The sequence below is a fragment of the Phaseolus vulgaris genome, chromosome 1 (genome assembly GCF_051622355.1).
Source record: "Phaseolus vulgaris cultivar YP4 chromosome 1, ASM5162235v1, whole genome shotgun sequence".
NCBI lineage: Eukaryota > Viridiplantae > Streptophyta > Magnoliopsida > Fabales > Fabaceae > Phaseolus > Phaseolus vulgaris.
Genome location: NC_143498.1, coordinates 5,590,833 through 5,605,969, shown reverse-complemented (window position 1 = coordinate 5,605,969; position 15,137 = coordinate 5,590,833). Strand labels below are relative to the sequence as shown.

The 15,137-nt window shown below is 25.6% G+C and overlaps 1 protein-coding gene across 1 annotated transcript; it reads left to right on the top strand.

The window, feature by feature from the left end:
* Positions 1-12,009: 12,009 nt before the first annotated feature.
* LOC137816681 (protein GLUTAMINE DUMPER 4) lies at positions 12,010-12,855 on the top strand. The gene has a single exon (XM_068619934.2). It carries the CDS (start codon positions 12,131-12,133, stop codon positions 12,662-12,664), a length of 534 nt encoding a protein of 177 aa, XP_068476035.1. The 5' UTR covers positions 12,010-12,130; the 3' UTR covers positions 12,665-12,855.
* The last annotated feature ends 2,282 nt before the right edge of the window (positions 12,856-15,137 follow it).

Genomic DNA, 15,137 nt, shown 5'->3' with positions numbered 1-15,137 from the left:
AATATACCATCTATCAGCTGAATTTCTTGCTTGATTGATGCTGTCATTAAAAAAAACTAATGAACTCTTACCAATTAAATAATTTAATTTTTTTGTTTCGATCTATTGGTATACACTTTTTTTTTCACTTCATAGACTTAGGAAACACTTTCTCAACTTTCGTTCCTCACCTTCAATCTACAATACAAGAAAATCATAGAAAATAAAAATTAATTTTAGAGACAAAAAAAATAATTAGTTGCTATAGTAACTAAATTAAATATCATTTTAAAGACTAAATTTTTTTTTTCTAAATTAGTTTTTATTATTGTTAAATGGTTTTTAGATTAGTATCTAATTAGCTACCAAAGGTTTTGCTACCAAATTTAGAATATAAATAATTGGTAGTTAAAATCTTGATAGCTAATTAGATACCAATTTAGAAAATATTTAACAGGAAACTAATTTAGAAACCAAAATTTTTTTCAATCTCTAATTTAGTCACTATGGCAACTAATTATTTTTTGTCTCTAATATTAATTTTATTTCATGATTTTCTTATAGTGCAAGTTATTCTTTCTTCGTTTGCTCTCGATTAGGAAGGCATTTACAAAAGGTGTTCCGACGCTTAAGTAAATGTTCAATATTTAGTACAATAAATACGTAATAATAATGACATACTTTTTTTGAAAATTGTGTTTAATTTTATATTTTATATAGATCTGTTACTGTTGAATTGATATTAATATATAAATCGTAATTAAGAATATATTACTTAATTTTTCATACAAAATCGTCTTTTCACTTAGTGACAACTAGATAATGAGATACTTTCGACAATCATAAATTCAGAATATGTGAAGTTGATATTAATGGATAACATAAACTAAATTATGATACATGGGAGTTAGTGTATGTGATTAATGGTAGAATTTAATGTAGGTATCATATGCATACAGTGGAGACACTATGAGAGGCATAAGGAGATGGTTAGTGCAATTTCTGATGAAAGCAGAAAGAATAAAGGAAAGTAAACTAATAATTAAACAATATTAAGATTTTGTTTTGTGACTTAAATTATATATATTATTTATTGCTCTCTTAGTCAGCCCCAATTAGTATTTATTAATTAATATATAGAAAGCAATAACATGAGTTAACCTGGTAGTAGCTTCCTTATCTGGAATTATGTGTGGCAGATATGAAAGAAAGAATATATATAAAATATAGAGAGAGAATTTTGGATTAGTGGAAGTATACGTCAGAGATCACACATGCATCCATGCAAGTTATTCTCTGCATCTGTCTCTGTCACTTTTCTCTGCCTGCAACAAAATATTCTAACACCAAAATATGTCTAACATATATTATATTATAATGTCATTCACTTTATGTAAGATCTCACTCAACTCTGTAAATAAATTTCAACATTAGTGCTCTATCCACTTTCAAACTCGTCATATATATGGATATATAGTTACACATATCTTAGCATGATTAAGGTATTATAGTGCTAAAATAGGATTTTTTTTTTTACTCAAGTGGTGTACTACTACGTCAATATTATTAATATAGCCATTTTTTTAAAATTATAAATATAAACAACAAGTGGTTTATAAGATACGACTTCATTTTTATGAAGACGTGTTAATCTAGTTCGAATTTATTTAACATATTATTGAAATTGTTTGAATTATGTGAGACTTTAATGTTAATAAAAAAATTGTGTGGTCTAATTATAACTTTGTTTAGTTTAATTATTTTTTTTTTTAAATTGTTTTAGATTTTACAAATTTATTTGGTGTTGGTGAAAGTTAAAGTCGTGCATAGTTCATACAACTTTAGTTAGGTGTATATTGCACTAAAATCATACATGATTCATACTACTTCAGTTATTTTGAAATTACATTGAAATCATGCATTTTTTATAAGACTTTCACTTTATTTTTATTTTTTTTATGTTTTCATTGTTAATTATGTGTTGAAAAAATGTCTTATTTTTGTTGTGCATTTATTAGTTTTAAGAAGTATAAATTTTTAAAATTGTTAATAATTGGTAAGTTGTTTTTTTTATAATGAATAACTCAATTAATTTAATATAAATTATTGTATGTGTTAAATGAAAATAAATTGAATGTATGATGTCAGTTGTCTTGTCCTGTTTTTATCATGCATGTATTAGGTCACGGAATAGACTTGAACCAAGAGAATATTGGAGGTTGCATGCTACTTCTATAATGTTGGACTTGGAAATACATATAAAATGCATGTATTAATCTATTTAGTAATTAATAGCAGAAGACATTGACATTGGACCGATCTTCAGCTTGCAAAAATGTACATTTATTAGAATACAATTACTTCCCCCAAAACACATGTTTGAATCATTTTTAATTTTTTCAATCTAAATAAAACATATATTGTTTATGAAAGGTGGTCATATGAAAGGCAACACCCATCTACAAGTACAATGTCTCTAATAAGGACCAGTTACAAATGAAACATGTTCTTTATGAAATGATATCTACATCCAATATTATCATAAATTGTTTATTCATGATATACAACTTTTGCAGATCTTTTGAACTTCTTACATTATGGACGATGTTTCTTCCTTGATTATTGGTGAGGTTTCTGTTGCCAGTCGGGCAATAATTATAATTGAATTTTATCAAGGTGATTAGGTTATGCGGTAAGTTGGGTTTCGTTAAACCATTCTTATTGACTCATTAAACTTATATCAATTTCATAAAGAATATATGAGGAGTAAATCGAAGAGGTATTGGTCACAATACCATGAAAGATGATAACGATATGGAATGATAACACAATCAACTCATTTTTCAGTTTGTTTGACACCACAACATACATACATTGATAGAATAATCACACTATCTGCAACATATCGCCTCCACAACAAACATTTGATGACAATGTAAGTTGACACCCTAAAATATGTGAACATGATGTATTTTTACTTGTCTAAAATTTTGCATTCTTTCCTATAATAGTATGACACACCATAAGACACTAACCAACCACAACCTCAACCTCATTATCATCATGTTGGATCTTCTTCTTATGGTCAACAATTTCTTAACTAGTCATTTGGTTAGTCTAGTTAGTTTGATCTTCAACAACTTCAACGACCACATACATGGATCATCACCACATGTCTTTCCAGTCTCCATTCCAACAAGTTCCATACACATACAAGATTTTTCCTAATCAACCAGACGCTTTTTCCAATCCACCAAATATGTTCAAAACTTTGACATTCACTCCTCCACCTACATAAAATATCACATCATCTATGCACTATTATCGATCGACAATGCCTTCATAAGGACCCAATAAGGACAAAGACAATAACTATAAAAAATGATCCTCAAAGAAGATTGAGAAGACAAAGAATAAGACCTTCTTATGACAAGTCATCTAATAAATAAATTGTTCCACTCATGTAACAATGTTGAAATTCAACTTTAATTTCAATGTCCATTCTTAACTTTCCTTTTTCTTTTATTTTTCATTGAAAACTATACTTCATTCTTTTCTTTACCATCCTTCAAAATAATCACACAAAAAACATATATATAGATGCACAAAAATTATACAATTTAATTTCCATTCTAACCCTAATCAAAAAAATTATTAATTTTCATGATTTTAATATATATTATTTTCATAATGGTTAATTTTAATAAATTCAACTACTATGTCTTAATTTTTGGTATAATTATTTTCTTTATTAAATCACATGACTTTAGAACATGCAGAAGTCATGTCAACCTAGCACGAGTTCAATATCATTCACACATGACTGAACTCCTGTCAATCATGCTCGACTTTAGGTTTTAATGTCACATAACGGAAGTCGTCAAAACCTAGCATGACTTTTTCTTAAAAATTATGAAAAAGAATTAACACATACTAAACAAAGTTGTATTTGGACCACATAACTTCATCATTAATATTGAAGTCATGCTTGGCCAACACGACTTTAGTACAATCATAAAAAAAGTCATGTTATGTAATCAAGATTTCTACACAATAAAATTGTGCCATGTTGACATGATTTGTCTAATTATGTAATTTATTTATTTTTTACCCATTTCAAAAATATTTGGTAAAAACATACACTAATTTGATAAGAGTTCTACCAAAAAAAAAGTCATGGATTTATGTTACAACATGTTGCATTATTATTAACTACGATCTTTTAATGATTGAGAGTGTAAATATTGAATAGAAATAAAGCAAATGGCGATTGAGCAACTTAGCCACACTAAAACAATTACTAACAACAAGTTCACATCATTTGTATTTTTTTTTTTGTCTTTAAGTATTACAACATTGTGATTTTTAGGTTTTAAGATTTTAATTATGTCTGTTGTCTCCTTAAGGATTGTCCGTATGTGATTTTGATGATGTTTTAATCCAAATACTAAAATAGCATAATTGTAATGTCAAGAACGCTTAATTGACACAATTTAGTAGCTAAAGTGGAATATTGGTGACATTAATTATACTTTATTGATGTAATAAGAAGTTGATAAACTTGTTCTTGTATAGATCGGGAATGTTTCATTCATCACGTCATCGTATTCTTTAGATTTCTCAGTGTTGACACCTAATACATCTTGATTGTCGGTCTTTGATCAAAGTGGAAAGTACTTGCAAGAGGTTGCATCTGACACTCAAGTCAGTACTTTATGATGACTAAAAGTAAAAAATAGTATTATGATGACTAAAAGTAAAAAATAGTATTAAATACACACATTAGTTTGACATTGGTCAATCAACCTATTTATAGAAATGTATTAAACTCTCATATTAACGAAACAACTAAATTAGTATGATATTACAATTAATTCACATGTTAGTTTAATTCACATGTTAGTTTAATTCACATGTTAGTATAATTCACATGTTAGTATGACGTAAAATAAAATTTTTGTTTAAACAACTTCTGTATTGAATGTCCGAGATGTAGAGAAGCATACCTAAGGACTAAAATCACGCCATTATAATTATAAATGATAAAAGTGTAATTAATTATTAGAAGTAGCAATTTTTTTTGTTTACAAAATCGTGAAAACAGAAGTTAATTAGTTACATGAGTTAAAAGTCAACTTATATGTCTTGTCAAACACACACTATATAGAAAAAAAAATTATAAAATAAAAAAACAATTTCTCCATCGGAGGTTTTATGTTTTGGGAAATTCGATATATATATAATATTGTATTGAGGCCAAAAAGGTCAAATGGCTATCCAGAACTCGATTTGAGCTTACTTTTGGTGGAATGTTTTCTGATTTTCTTTTATTAAACAAATGCGGCATTTCTAGCAGTTGAACTGTTGAATGTGGATTAATGGCAAATGGGTAATGCATATGATTGAGAGTGTGATAAAATATAGATATAAATAATATTATAATACATGAACAATTTTTAGTCTGAGTACCCATTTTTCTATATATTACTTATATTAGTTTATCTAAAATACTAACAAATTATATACATTCTTAATTTATCTATGTTACATGTATTATTAATAATATATGTTTCATATGATGAAAAATATATTAATTATCATGAAAAAATAAATAAAAATAAAAAAGAATAAATATAAAAATATTTTAGAAATAAATTAAAAGAGATAATAAAATACTAATGAGAAAATATAAATATTTCTTAGGAACTTAAGCCAAATTTTTATAATTTATTAAATATTCAATTTGAAAAAAATAATATATTGAATACTAAGGAAAAGAAGTTATGAATAGTTAAACAAAAATAAGTAATATATTGAAGAAATAAAATTTAGTTAAGTCTAAATATCAAATAGCACATTAATTACATAATAAATCTCACACATATATATATAAATAAATAAATAAATAAGTGGTAGAGTGCAACTTTAAAGTATAGAATATGATGATAATGTATGAGCAACAAGCTATAGTAGAATAAAAGTGACGACCCTAAGAAAAATGAGAATCAAAGTTAGAGAGAATATAGTTGGCCCCTTTTTGTGAATGGGTGGAGAATATATTTTGAAGTAACAAAGCAGATAAAATGAAGCATCGAAGAAACTAAATTTCCCAAAGTAAAAGGTATTCCTATTGTTCATCTTGATGATTATTATCAAACTAACTAATTAAAGTAGATAGAATATGGAATCACTTACGTTAAATTTAAAGAATAATATATCTCTATGTTTAAACTTGTCATATATATGTACATATATATTATGGTTAAGATATTCGAGAGTACTTTTTTTATATTCATTCTTATTTTTTTTAATTAAATGGTTTTATATAATTGTTAAATTAAAATATGAAAAAGTGTGAAAATAAAAAATAACTTCTTTAAAATTAATTTTAGAACAATTTTGATCTCTTCTTATATGCACATTATTATAAGAATTCTTTTTGTTATTTTCACAATGCTACATTTATTTTAACAATGCACATATCTTTTTGGTTGTGGTATATTCGATTTTAGTTTAGGTTGAGATTAAGATTAGTGCAACATTGCAAATGTTGATAAAATCATGAATAATATTACAATTGGTGCTCATGGGTGCACGATAAAGTGTTGATTTTGTGTTAGTTTAATGCATGATATTTCAAAGCTCAAAGTTAATATGGTGTTAAAAAGATTGACACTAATGTTTACAAAATATCATCAATTAGAAATTAAAGTTAATGTCCATATTAACTAAATAAAGGTTAACACTTCATAACATTAGAAAATGTTTTAGTTAATTAAGCCGATGCTAGTAATTGACTTTAAATTAATACAAATTAGCAATGATTTTGGTCATCACAACTGCTCAAACTATAGTGACTTCATATTGTGATAAAAATTTATAGAGATTTGAATTGAGTTTATTGACAAGAAAATCTAAGTATCATAAAGGATATTATTTTTGTTTTTTCATTATTTTCATTCGACATAGACTGTGTACTTTACTTGTGACACTTCTAATCTTAAAAATCTTGATTAATATGCATTATAAAAAAATTATAAATAAAAATAATTTTAGAGATAAAAAATAATTAATTGTTATACGGATTAAATTAAATATTATTTTAGGAACTAAAAAAATATTGATATTTAAATTAATTTTAATTATTAATAAATAGTTTTAATTTGATATTTAATTAGTTACAAATGTTAATATAAATTAATTGGTAATTAAAGTAGTTAATTAGATATTAATTTAAAAATTATTTATTAATAATAAAAGTTATTTTAGATATTAATAATTTTTTAATTTTTAAAATAATATTTAATTTAATTAATATAATTACTAATTATTTATGTTTTTAAATTATTTTTTATTTCATGTAGAATCTTATCTTAAGTATTGTGTCATCAAAAGTCCTAAATTAGACAATCTTATAATTGTGAGAAACTAAATTTACTTTCTCTGAAGGTTTGATTGTTTCATCGATAAAAAAATCATTACTTCATAAAGATAGATGATAGAGATTCTTGTCACGAATTTAGTCATTTATCAAATTTTTAAGATTAAATTGTCTTAATTAAAACATTTATAATCATATGTCTAGGGTTTAGCAATTATTTATTTCAATACCTTTACTTTTGAAAGCAAATCAAGATTATCAATGCCATAATGGTTAACACTGTTTTCAATATTGATAGAATAATTTTTATTGTGATATTCCCCTACAGTTTTAAATTCATTTGCATCAAATGAAAAACCAAGCATGTTTTCATATTCTAATTTTTTTTTTAATCGAACTTCAATGAAAGAAGTTAACCGATATATACAAATTTCCAAATACAGAGAGAATCCAGCATTAAAAAAAAATTATTCAATAAAATGAGACAAACTATTTTAGAAAAAATATTAATATCTAAATTAATTTTTATCATTAATAAATAATTTTTAAATTGGTATCTAGTTAGATATCAAACTTTTAGATATTAATTTTAAAATTTAAATAATTGATTTTTAAATATTAATTTTAAAATCTAATAATTGATCGCTAAAAGTAGGTAACTATTTATTAATAATAAAAATTAATTATAAATTAATAACTATTTATCTCTAAAACTCTAGTAATGAAGTGAATCATATATCTCATCACTAACTATCTCAAAAACATTTCTATGAATCTTATCATTGAAGTTGGATTTTATATTTATTTTAATAGTAATTTCTTTAGTAGATGCATATGCAAAACCATTTTCCCCATTTTTTTTAATTAGTTATAAGGCCTTTTAAGTGATATATGCATATCTTTATATTGCATGATCTTACTTACAAAACTGAGAGCAAAATTTATATCATACCAAATATACATTCCCATTAAAAAAATAAAATTATCCATCTCATAAGTTGATAAACATATATATGACTTCACTCTTTATGTTATGGTTTTGACATTCTCATCTAGTTTTAGGTACTAATTTCACATAAAATTTAGATACATTTTCATATAAGATTATCAAGCGTTTAAATTCCATATAAAATATTGAACCTTATCTTAAAAAATATATATTTTAATAATTTATATCATTAAAATTATTTCAAAAAATTGGACTTTTTTTTTTTAAATTGTTAGGACGTTAGACAATTGCCTTTTTTTTGTCTAACTGCATATAAATTTATTATTCTTCTTTATTAGATTAAAATTAATTATTCAAATTGTATTTCCCATCACGTGTACTTAAATTGTATATTTAGTTACAAATATGATATGATTTTTGGTTAAAAAGAAAGGGAATCATATATAATGGAGATTAGTTATATTCCTGCCCTATATGTTTATTAATCATATTAATTAGAATTAATTCTTAATCAATCATATAATTTATTAAGAAAAGTACAATATGATATCATCTCTACCTCGAAAAGGATTCCACCATTTAATTAATTGTCTTCAAAGTGACTTTATAGTGAAAAAAAAACAAAAATTTGTGTATTACAAAGGCACACTGACCTATTTAATATATATATATATATATATATATATATATATATATATATATATATATATTGAATAATCAAGGTACCAATATGCTGAAAAAAACTACAAATCCATGATGAATTAAAGAAATATATGATCTTCTTGGGGAACAAGAATATCAGAATATAGTATTTTATCCTTAAAGTAGTGGCAAACGTTGACATTAATTAGGGAATGAAAATTGATGCATGAAATCTCCAACAATTCAACAGGAAAAGAAGTGTTGATTTTAAAATAAATAAATCTCCCTAGCTAACGTCAAAAAATGAATTAAAGTTTTTTTTTTAAAAAAGATAACCATGAAAACAACAATAAGCTTGATTGTTACAGTAGTATATCATGTGATTCTATCATGAAATATTCGAATACAGCTGCTAGTTTTAATTTTTTTTAAAAAAAAAAAACAACAAAAAGATACAACAAATCTTATTTAAAATTTAATTAGTTTTTCTCTTCATCTTGTCAATCCATTTTTAGAGTAAAACAACCTCTAATCTATGTTTCTAAGTACTATACAGACTTAAAATGAAATTTTATTTTCACTGTAGATTAATCTTAGAATTTGTAATTATTGTATAATATTTTTTTCATGTGATGGCAGATGATTGTTGTTACTTGAGATGATAGTGATGCCTAACATGAAAATTTTCATTAAAAAAAATAAATAAAAAATCAATTAGTGACTCCCAAATCACTTTTTCTCCTTAATCAATTATCAATACTTTTTCATACCCAAGACCATTGATTATGAAGTTTGTGAATCGATTTTTTTTTAGTGAATATATATTGGATTGGTAGATGATATTTTACAGCAGGAAAACATGATGTGATCAAGTATCAAAAAAGAAACTACAAAATGTTGAGCTGTGTGCACTCATTTATACGAGATCATATCCATGTAAAATTTACAAATTTAATATGTAATATTATTATTTTTAAATATTTAATATAAGAATTTCATAAAACTTATAGTGTAATAATTTTTTGGTTACAGTTTAATTTTCAAAACTCAAATCATATTATCATTCAAAATCTTATTTAAGATTCAAAATCTTAGAGTCCAAGTCCACGAGGTTATATTGGTGTGTAAGCGTTAAAGCGATTTTTCTCTCTCTCTTATGGTCTAGGATTTAATTTTGATGATTTTTATTCTAAATATTAAAAACTAAAAGAAGTTAGAAATAATACTAATATTAATGTGAGTTCATTTTATAAGTGTAAAAGACTTATTTAACCTAAAACTATACTCATGTGTCATTTTTCTAATGGTTCTTGTTTTCAGTCAAAGAAAGTATGAAAAATGTATTTTATTTTTTCCTCTTAAACTTTTAGTCAAATGTAGTCAAAAGTTTTGTATTTTTCTACAATAATTATTTTTTTATTCAGAGACACAAACATTGTTTTAATGATAGAAATGATTAAACATTTTGTATTTTATTTTATCTCATTCCTAAGAGGGACAAATAGTTTCATGACTTCATCAATAATTAAGAGTACATAATGATCACACTTGAAATCCAAGTAATAATGAAACAAAAGCAAAAGCTCCAATGGCTTTGTTTCCCCTTTGCCCACATTGTTTATTCTCTTTTATCCCCACTTGATCATTGTGGTTGCTTTCACAATATAAATATCCAATTATGCACCATCATGCTCATTCACCATGCCCTTATTGGGACCCAATAACCCAAATAGGTGCCTCTCCAAAACAACAAAAGATACTTATTTCTTTGCTTTTTTTTCCAAAATATGTAAAATTATTGCATAATTCACACCAAAAAAAAAAAAATAGCTAGTAGTTCTCATGGATAAGGTTAAAGAGTATCATCATGACTTCACTAATCTTTATGCATCATATTCTTTGTAAGGAGTAAAGTCTTTGGAGAACGCACTACATTAGTTTTTCTAAGACGATATTTTAATTTATTTCTTAAGACTTGTTTAGTGGTTAGGATAGAATAAAATAGTTACTATCTATAATGTTTTATTTTATATTAGTATAGTTTAACTTATCTAATTGGAGTAGCATGATTCTTCTCTATAAAGAGAATTCAGCTCGGAAGCAATATGATAAAGATTATATATACGTATAAATGATATATTATTTCTTTTACTATTTGTTGCGATAATAGAAAAGTCAAATGATAGTACGTTATATCAAGAATTTTTATATATATATATAGAGAGAGAGAGAGGAAGAGTTTATAGAAATTTGGGTGTCTTGCATGGAAATTAAGAAAATAAGAATAGAGAGAAATAAAAAAAAGGAAGAGTCGGTGGAAATAAAAAAAATATACAACTGAAAATAAAATAAAAAGTTAGATGAAAAGAGAATTTTAATATACATTAATAGCAACTCTTTTATATGATATTGAGTATCTCTTCTTCTTTCGTTTTATAATAAAAGTTGTTCTAACATTACAAGAAAATCATGAAATAAAAATCAATTTTTAGAGATTAAAATAATTAGTTGTAATAGTAACTAAATTAGAGACCATTTTAGAAACTAAAAAAAATTGGTTTCTAAATTAATTTATATTATTGTTAAATAGTTTTTAAATTAGTATTTAATTAGCAACCAAGGTTTTAACTACCAATTATTTAATTTCTTCTAAATTTGGTAGCAAATACTTTGGTTGCTAATTAGATATCAATTTAAAAACTATTTAACAATAATAGAAACTAGTTTAGAAACTTTTTTTTTTAATTTCTAAAATGGTCTCTACTTTAGTTACTATTGCAACTAATTATTTTGGTATCTAAAAATTGATTTCTATTTCATGATTTTCTTGTAGTGGAAACTTATCTTTTAACACTAACAATAAAAAAAATACATAGATAAGAGTATTATACTAAAAAAAAAATTGACATTAATTTTGAATTTTTTGTTCCTTTGTACGTAATATAACACTGAGAGAATAAAATTTGTAGCAGCTCTTACTCAACAAGAAACTCACTCTTATTATTTGTCTCTTTCAATGTGTTGGTGTGAGTGTTGTTGGCCACTATAAATACCTTGCTCCCCATGTCCCTTTTACAAGCTCTCACAAATCCTTCTCTTCTTTTCCTTCTATTTCCCTACACCAACAACTACAAACAAAGTAACCAAAAGCAAAAGCACAATAGAGAGAAAGTGGCAAAATGAGAAGTTTTCCAAAGCTAGACCCATTAGCACCAACAAGCTCCACAGTAGAAATGGTGACAGCAACAACAACATCATCATCAACCTCTTCATCACCCACATCTCCTATTGTCTCTCCATGGCACTCTCCAATTCCTTACCTCTTTGGAGGCTTAGCTATCATCATGGCTCTCATTTCCATGGCACTCTTCATACTTGCTTGCTCCTATTGGAGACTCACAAGGAGTTCTCACCAAAGGGACTTGGAGAATGTCAACACCAGCAGCAACAAAGAGGGTGATGATGACCCTCAACAAAAAGAACACCCTTTGGTCTATGAGGAGAAGATCTTAGTCATCATGGCTGGAGATCACCAACCCACCTTCTTGGCCACCCCATCTAGTACAACCAGTTTCCACAAACACCTCGGAAATTGCGAAAATTTTGACATGTCCCAGACGGAAATTTCCGACAACTACCATGTTGGTGTTGTTGTTTCGGATGAAAATGAAAATGGAAGTTCTCATCGACATAATGAACAACATAGTCACTGAAAATTATGAGTTTAGATCCTCTCTATCGTCTCCACCACGATTTTGTCTACTTATTCTCTCTTCTTCTTAATTGATGAGTAATTGGAGATTAAGGTTCTGTTGTAGTGGTGTAGTTTAAAGAGTGGACACAATCAAATGCCATTCCATTTTTGTTTACTTTTTCCATCAATGCACCACTCTCTCTTCTCTTTTTTCTAAGTTTTTTTTATTGAAACATATAATACAATATAAATATAAATATTTTATAATATATAAATAAGTACAAGTAAGTTATTATAACTCAGTCATATAAAATTAGGTTAATTTAAAGTTTAGTATACCATTGAAGATCACATATTTAGAATTTATAATTATTATAAGTCAATTTTATAAAATTATGTTAAGTTTAAAGTTCACTATAATATTAAAAATAGTATATTTTTTAATAAGTTGTGGTAAATTTTAAACTTTACGATTTAATAGAATTGAGTTAAACTTAAATTGATTTTTTAATATTAATAAAATAAATAATTTTATTATTCATAGAAAAAATAATAAATATTATATATTCATAATAAATTAAAATGTTATATATTATACATAAAAAATTGTACACAATTAACCCTACACTTAATATATATAAATATTTAAACATTTTTAACGATGATTTCTGCATTAAAATTTCAGTTGAGAATTTACTTTTAGCAAATTTTAACCAATGTTTTAAGGACACGGGTGAAGGAATTAAAAATAGACAACAAAAAAATCTATCAGTACTATACTTTTGTATGATGTTTGATGCATTGTCCAAGTGAATTTGAATAGTTAGTAGCATTTTTTCTTTTAAAGTGAAACAAGTTATTCCTTCATTTTTGCATTAAAAAATTCTATCCAACATTAAAGTTTACAAAATAAAAACTTTTTCAACTTCACTTCAACTTAAACATGATATGAGATTATAGTTATAACATGGTTATAAAATACATTTTTTGTTTAACATTGAACTTCTTCTTAATTAACTAAAAATATAAATAAGAAAAATATCATTTAATGAGAAGTAGGGGAGTTTCCTTTGAATCTAATGAAAGACATAATTGGCATTTATGTGTGACTTTGAAGTGAAATTTTTGAAGTTGAGTTTATATTCCACCAATGTCAACATCGACTTGGCATTCAATTCACGATGATAAAGTGTGTTTGTCCAGTCAGCCAAGCCAACCATACCAATTACCAAATTCAAATCATTAACTTCTTCAATTTATTTAAAAATAATTTATTTTTCAAAACTATAATATATTTTATAAGGTTTAATTACCTTTTTCGTCCCTATATTTATAATCAATAGTCAATTTGGTACAGTGATTTTTAAAAAATTCAATTTGATCCCTAAGTTTTTTAAAATGTATTCAAAATGGTCCTTTCTGTTAAATATCACCAAACGGCGTTAAGTGGTACTTATGTGGCAGACACGTGTAAGTTACGTGGATTCGATCGTTGTTGTTGCACTTCCATTCGGTTACAGCTACATGATGATACAAATGCAGATCTATATGCACACATTTCCACCACAAACGGAACTACACCCACGAACGAATCACAAACCACAAGATCGCACCTCCGAATTCACTCGCACCACAAAATCGAATGAGGGGAGCACACCTCCGAATGGAATCGAAGCATGGAAGCGCACCACAGAATCCAACCAGGGGAGCAATCCTCGTATTAGAAACCCTAAATCAGAAATTCGAAATCCCCAATTTGAATAACCTAAACCCTAATTAAGTATTCACTAAAGTAATGTAAGCATCATCCACGTAACTTACACGTGTCTACCACATAAGCACCACTTAACGTCATTTGGTGATATTTAACAGAGAGGACCATTTTGAATACATTTTAAAAAACTTAGGGACCAAATTGAAATTTTTAAAAACCCCTGTACCAAATTGACTATTGGCTATAAATATAGGGACGAAAAAGGTAATTAAACCATTTTATAAAGTTAAATATGTTTTTCATTTATGTATTTTCACACGAAATTGGTTTTCGTCTATATTTCAAATTTTAGATCTCCTATATATTTAGTAAGAAAATTATTAGAATGATTCAATTCATGGCAAATAGATTTCCAGTATATATTAAGATGTTAAAATATTTCATAATGACTTATCCTTGATATAAATGTGATAATATTATAATACAGTTCACGTTGGATATTCGTTTATTACAAAAAAAAATAGTTTTCTTACTACAAATATCCATTAGATCTATAACTTAAACTAGGGAAAAAATCAATTTCATGTTATAATTCAAGGATAAAAAATATATTTAACCCTATTTTCTACATGTTTTTTTAAAACATGCTTCCATAATAAGTTTTTCTAAAGGTACTTAAAAAAAGTGTTTTTTTTCATAAATTAAAATCAATACATACGTTAAAAATAAGAACTATAAATAACTTCTTCAAATTAGTTTATACATATAATAATCTTAC